Source organism: Berghia stephanieae, chromosome 8, assembly GCF_034508935.2.
Source record: "Berghia stephanieae isolate SIO BIC M18660-M18661 chromosome 8, UCSD_Bste_1.3, whole genome shotgun sequence".
Classification (NCBI taxonomy): Eukaryota; Metazoa; Mollusca; class Gastropoda; order Nudibranchia; family Aeolidiidae; genus Berghia; species Berghia stephanieae.
In genome coordinates, this window is record NC_088367.1 from 8912275 (window position 1) to 8919774 (window position 7500).

At 32.7% G+C, this 7500-nt stretch overlaps 1 protein-coding gene across 1 annotated transcript in view; it reads right to left on the reverse strand.

The window, feature by feature from the left end:
- Positions 1–7500, reverse strand: part of LOC144977774 (uncharacterized) — a 77605-nt gene that overhangs the window by 1205 nt on the left and 68900 nt on the right. Inside the window, exons 4-5 of the mRNA XM_078923165.1 lie at positions 7067–7288; positions 104–245 (exon numbers count right to left, since the gene is read on the reverse strand). Coding sequence (XP_078779291.1) covers positions 104–245; positions 7067–7288 — 364 coding nt within the window. The remainder of the gene's footprint in view (positions 1–103; positions 246–7066; positions 7289–7500) is intronic.

Genomic DNA, 7500 nt, shown 5'->3' on the forward strand with positions numbered 1-7500 from the left:
GATAGTTTAGAACCATTTACTATGCGTCATTACGACCGTTGAACCCTATTATCGCTACGAGTGTCAAAGATGACCAGGGTTTTGATTGTTCATACCAAATTACCTTTTAATGAAATTCCCATTCATGATATCCGATATCAGAAGCTCTGTCTGTGGCGAGATGGGGGCGTCCTTCAAGGCCTGATCTTCATCGACACTGACGTCATCGAAAGCCACTTTTCCCTGGCTTGATAACGAAGGGGCAGCTGGGAAAGACGATAAATGAAAGGAAAGGGTAACAGTCATGGTCGTCTTTGGTATGGGGGGGGGGGGCGGGGGGACCCGATAACTCAGCTGGTAGAGCACTCGCTTTACAATCAAAGGGACCGAGATCGATTCAGGGTGCGGTCGAGATTTTTTTTTCTGATCCCTCTGTTCACTCTGTTCGTTCTGGCGGACAGTACTTTGAAATAGACTAGTGTCCTATCAAAAGGGTAGCAAGTAATTGCTATTGTCCGTTTAACGATATAGAAACGGGGATAAACTCTGGCCCCATGGGTCTAATGACCGAGAAGGAATACTTTTTGATGTGGTCTTGTGACATTGCCATCCGGAAGTATAACGGACCAACACACAAAACTCTGTGTAACCTTGAATGTTTATAGTCCGGTTAATACAGTTTAGTAAGATTTACTCATAAGCGCGGATGGGAAAGAGCAATAAACAAAGTCTCGAGTAACGTCAACTTCATTCTATCTATAGTATGGATAATACAGTTAAGTGAGAATTACTCATAAAAGTGGATGGCAAAAACATCAATAACAAAGACCTGAATGACGTCAACTTTGTTCTATCTATAGACATACAAGGTTAAACATTTGTTTTGTGTGTTGATACGTATATCCATCTGGCGGATATTGTGAGTTTATATAACTAAACGCATAGCATCAATAGAAAAACCAAAAACCTCACGTATCTCCATTTATCCGTCTCAGCCATGACAATGAGAATATCATATCAAAACGATTCCCGAATCACTCACAGTAATTAATCTGATGTCGTCCATTAACCAAATAAATGTTTTGGTTACATGCAGATAAAACATGGGAGGTGTGGGTGTGTTTTGGTTTTGTGTGCCGCCATGTGGTCTTGTATGACACTCGCCTTCGAATCAGAAGGTCCTAGGTTCGAGCCTCGCTCGGCGCATAATTGAGACCTCGGAAAAGGCTTTTTACTCACATTCTCTCACAGTATGCAGGTGTAAATGAGTACCTGGCCATTAACAAAGTTGCGCGAAGTCCCAGGTTTGAGAGTTTTCCCCCAAAATGAGGGTCATTTAAATCGATCGATATTTGAAGGACGAGTTTTCTGGCCAAATTCTTAAATACTCGTACGAGTTTTTCCGGAGTATGACAGTCAACCTGGTTGTCTGTGACTTTATGTGAGATTTGGCCTTCAGCACTTATCATTGTTAGTCTTTGATATCTAGGAATGAATGAATGAATCCAGGAATGGATGAATGAATCAATGAATGAATGAATCAATCAATCAATCAATGAATCAAGGAATGAATGAATGAATCAATCAATCAATGAAAGAATGAATCAAGGAATGAATGAATGAATCAACCAATGAAAGAATTAATCAAGGAATGAATGAATGAATCAATGAATGAATGAATCAATCAATCAATCAATCAATGAATCAAGGAATGAATGAATGAATGAATCAACCAATGAAAGAATGAATCAAGGAATGAATGAATGAATCAACCAATGAAAGAATGAATCAAGGAATGAATGAATGAATCAATCAATCAACCAATGAAAGAATGAATCAAGGAATGAATGAATGAATGAATCAACCAATGAAAGAATGAATCAAGGAATGAATGAATGAATCAACCAATGAAAGAATGAATCAAGGAATGAATGAATGAATCAATCAATCAACCAATGAAAGAATGAATCAAGGAATGAATGAATGAATCAATCAATCAATCAACCAATGAAAGAATGAAGCAAGGAATGAATGAATGAATCAATCAATCAACCAATCAATGAAAGAATGAATCAAGGAATGAATGTATCAATCAATCAATCAGTCAACCAATAAAAGAATGAATCAAGGAAGGAATGAATGAATCAACCAATGAAAGAATGAATCAAGGAATGAATCAATCAATCAATCAATCAATCAATCAACCAATGAAAGAATGAATCAAGGAATGAATCAATGGATGAATCAACCAATGAAAGAATGAATCAAGGAATGAATGAATGAATCAATCAATTAATCAATGAAAGAATGAATCAAGGAATGAATGAATGAATCAATCAATCAATCAATGAAAGAATGAATCAAGGAATGAATGAATGATTGAATCAACCAATGAATGAATGAATCAACCAATGAAAGGCACCCACGTCATTTGACACAACATTCATTTCATTTCCTGTAAACAAAAAGTAGTCCTTCAGAGCCGGAGCTTATCCCGGTTTCTTTTGCATGAAACGGACAATAACAATTGCTTGCTACCCTTTCGATAGTCTATCGCAAAATACTCTCCTCCAGATCTAACAGACCTAGTTACCCTATCACTACTGGGCGGACAGGGGAGTCAGAAGAAAAGAATCTTCATACTATCTATAGAAAGTTCGAAGTTGACGTCACTCAGGTCTTTGTTATTGTCTTTTGCCATTCGCGTTTATGAGTAATTCTCACTAAACTGTATTAACCAGACTATAAACGTTCAAGGTAACACATAGATTTGTGTGTTGGTCCGTGATACTATGGGATGGCAATGTTGTGAACTTCTTAGCCAAGCGCATACTATCTATGGGCACTTATAGATAGAATAAAGTTTACGGTTGACGTCACTCGGGTCTTTGTTTTGTTTTTTTTTTGTTTTTTTTTTGTCATCCACGTTTATGAGTAATTTTCACTAAACTGGATTAACCAGACTATAAACGTTCAAGGTTACACATAGTTTTGTGTGTTGGTCCCTTATATTTCAGGATGGCAATGTTGTGAGTTTCTTTGCCAAACGCACACTATCTATTGGAGAGGAACTCAACCACGCCTCTCGGACCGTCGTCATCATATAGGAAACTACACAGGTTTTACTATCGATGGTATGTGTGTAAAAAAAATATCCACTGTTCTACCGCTTGGTCCTTCGAACCAACACAGAAAATGACCATGTGTAAACAAACGTCTATAAGACGATGGAGAAAATCGTGATATAACGACTGGACGAGTCACCCATTTGGTGGCCGAAAAACAATAACAATGGTCAGAGAAATGTCGAATTCATTTTATTGTTGAACGATGTTTGTCCACGTGTGATTATTATTATTATTATTATTATTATTATTATTATTATTATTATTATTATTATTATTATTATTATTATTATTATTATTATTATTATTATTATTATTATTATTATTATCATTATTATTATTATTATTATCATTATTATTATTATTATTATTATCATTATCATTATTATTATTATTATTATTATTATTATTATTATTATTATTATTATTATTATTATTATATTATTATTATTATTATTATTATTATTCCTATGGTTATGTAGGTCACTGCAATCACAGACTGACACTACAGACGACAGACAGACACTGTATGTGACACAACAGAATCGATATTATTATAATATGTGTGATAGTAATCTAAAACTAATGACTCATGACACGTCCTTGAAGTACGGACGTATCAGGTGCACGTGAAGGAGATTTGCTGGTGACGTCATGCTGGTTGCATAATGGTCAACTACAAAATACACGTGACTTTAGGCCTAAGTAATGGTTGAGAGAACGGTTACAAAATGTATTAATAATAATGAATCTAGTAACTAACAATAACATTGATGATTATGACGATGATAGAAATAATGATAAGGATAATGATGATGATGATGATGATGATGATGATGATGATGATAATAATAATAATAATAATAATAATAATGATAATAAGAATAAGAATAATAATGATAATAATAATAATAATGATAATAATAATAATAATAATAATAATAATAATAATAATAATTAATAATAATAATATTAATAATAATAATAATAATAATAATAATAATAATAATAATAATAATAATAATAATAATAAAGATGATGATGATGATGATGATGATGATGATGATGATGATGACTATAACAATAATATAATGATAATAATAGTAGTAATAATAATAATAATAATAATAATAATAATAATAATAATATAATATAATAATAATAATAATAATAATAATGATGATGATGATAATACTAATACTAATGATGATGATGATGATGATGATGAGGACTATATAATAATAATAATAATAATAATAATAATAATAATAATAATAATAATAATAATAATAATAATAATAATAATAATAATAATAATAATAATAATAATAATAATAATAATAATAATAATTAATAATAATAATAATAATAATAATAATAATAATATAACAATAATAACAATGATGATGATGATGATGATGATGATGATGATGATGATGATGATGATGATGATGATGATGATGATGATGATGATGATGATGATGATGATAATACTAATGATGATGATGATAAATGCTATGATAGATTTGTAAAACTCGTCGTTTTCAATAATACTTGAAATCGGTCACGAAATGTCAACACGCTGCTTTGTTTATGACGTTCTAATCCGACCCAAAAGTCAAGCTATACAAAATATCCGACAGTCGGATATATCGGAAATAGCAATAAATAAAGCTATATTATGTCGTATAATCTTGAACGTTTATCGGAAATACCAATAAATAAAGCTATATGTCGTATAATCTTGAACGTTTATGGGAAATACCAATAAATCAAGCTATATGTCGTATAATCTTGAACGTTTATCGGAAATACCAATAAATAAAGCTATATGTCGTATAATCTTGAACGTTTATGGGAAATACCAATAAATAAAGCTATATGTCGTATAATCTTGAACGTTTATGGGAAATAGCAATAAATAAAGCTATATGTGGTATAATCTTGAACGTTTATCGGAAATAGCAATAAATAAAGCTATATGTCGTATAATCTTGAACGTTTATCGGAAATACCAATAAATAAAGCTATATGTCGTATAATCTTGAACGTTTATGGGAAATACCAATAAATAAAGCTATATGTCGTATAATCTTGAACGTTTATCGGAAATACCAATAAATAAAGCTATATGTCGTATAATCTTGAACGTTTATGGGAAATACCAATAAATCAAGCTATATGTCGTATAATCTTGACGTTTACCGGAAATAGCAATAAATATAGCTATATGTCGTATAATCTTGAACGTTTATCGGAAATAGCAATAAATAAAGCTATATGTCGTATAATCTTGAACGTTTATGGAAATACCAATAAATAAAGCTATATGTCGTATAATCTTGAACGTTTATCGGAAATACCAATAAATCAAGCTATATGTCGTATAATCTTGAACGTTTATCGGAAATACCAATAAATAAAGCTATATGTCGTATAATCTTGAACGTTTATGGGAAATACCAATAAATAAAGCTATATGTCGTATAATCTTGAACGTTTATTGGAAATACCAATAAATAAAGCTATATGTCGTATAATCTTGAACGTTTATGGGAAATACCAATAAATCAAGCTATATGTCGTATAATCTTGAACGTTTATGGGAAATACCAATAAATCAAGCTATATGTCGTATAATCTTGAACGTTTATTGGAAATACCAATAAATAAAGCTATATGTCGTATAATCTTGAACGTTTATGGGAAAAAGCAATGAATAAAGCTATATGTCGTATAATCTTGAACGTTTATCGGAAATAGCAATAAATAAAGCTATATGTCGTATAATCTTGAACGTTTATCGGAAATACCAATAAATCAAGCTATATGTCGTATAATCTTGAACGTTTATTGGAAATACCAATAAATAAAGCTATATGTATAATCTTGAACGTTTATCGGAAATACCAATAAATAAAGCTATATGTCGTATAATCTTGAACGTTTATTGGAAATACCAATAAATCAAGCTATATGTCGTATAATCTTGAACGTTTATGGGAAATACCAATAAATCAAGCTATATGTCGTATAATCTTGAACGTTTATTGGAAATACCAATAAATAAAGCTATATGTCGTATAATCTTGAACGTTTATGGGAAATAGCAATGAATAAAGCTATATGTCGTATAATCTTGAACGTTTATCGGAAATAGCAATAAATAAAGCTATATGTCGTATAATCTTGAACGTTTATCGGAAATACCAATAAATCAAGCTATATGTCGTATAATCTTGAACGTTTATGGGAAATACCAATAAATAAAGCTATATGTATAATCTTGAACGTTTATCGGTAATAGCAATAAATAAAGCTATATTATGTCGTATAATCTTGAACGTTTATTGGAAATAGCAATAAATAAAGCTATATGTCGTATAATCTTGAACGTTTATCGGAAATACCAATAAATAAAGCTATATGTCGTATAGTCTTGAACGTTTATCGGAAATACCAATAAATAAAGCTATATGTCGTATAATCTTGACATTTATCGGAAATACCAATAAATAAAGCTATATGTCGTATAATCTTGAACGTTTATTGTCTGATTGATAGAACTTAGTGAGAGCGGCTATGTGGTCAAATGGTAAGACACCCGCTTTCGGATCGGAAGGTCCTGGGTTCGAGCTCGCTCGGGGCATAGTTGAGTCCTTGGAGAAGGCTCTTTACTCACATTTCTCTCACCGTACTCAGGTGTAAAATGAGTAATTGGCCGTTAACAGTGTTGTCTCTGTCCGAAAAAATTGAAATATCGCCTAACAGGCGTTATGTCCCGTCCTACATGTTAAATGTTGCTGTTGGCCAGGGACCCCTTGTAAAGCGCTTTGAGCACGTTTAGTGGATATTGCGCTATATGAAAAGCTCAATTTTTAATGGCTGTCTAAAAACGAAAACAAAAAGCTGTGTGACGTCAGTTTTGTTCCCCCTACAAAAATCATCCCCATTCCACCCACCTGAATCCAAGAATCCAAAGTCCATCAAACTAGGCTCATATGACTCATATTGGGGCTCAACAAGAACCGGCTGTGGTTGGCTCAACGTTTCATACAGGCCCTGATAAAAGGATTTGATGCTGCGGCGTTGTGGCGCCATCCGAGAGAAGGGAGAGAATGTAGGGGGGTGTCTCCTGTGGCTGTGACTGACGAACAACGGCAGGGGGTGGGGGCGGCCTTTCACTGGGGGTAAATGACAAGAATATATCTGTATGTGTCCTATAGGCATCAGGTCGTTAAAACATTGAAAAGTTTGAACGTTGTTAGAAAAGATGTGATGGCCATATTTCTATCAGTTCTCTCTCTCTCTCTCTCTCTCTCTCTCTCTCTCTCTCTCTCTCTCTCTCTCTCTCTCTCTCTCTCTCTCTCTCTCTCTCTCTCTCTCTGTGTGTGTG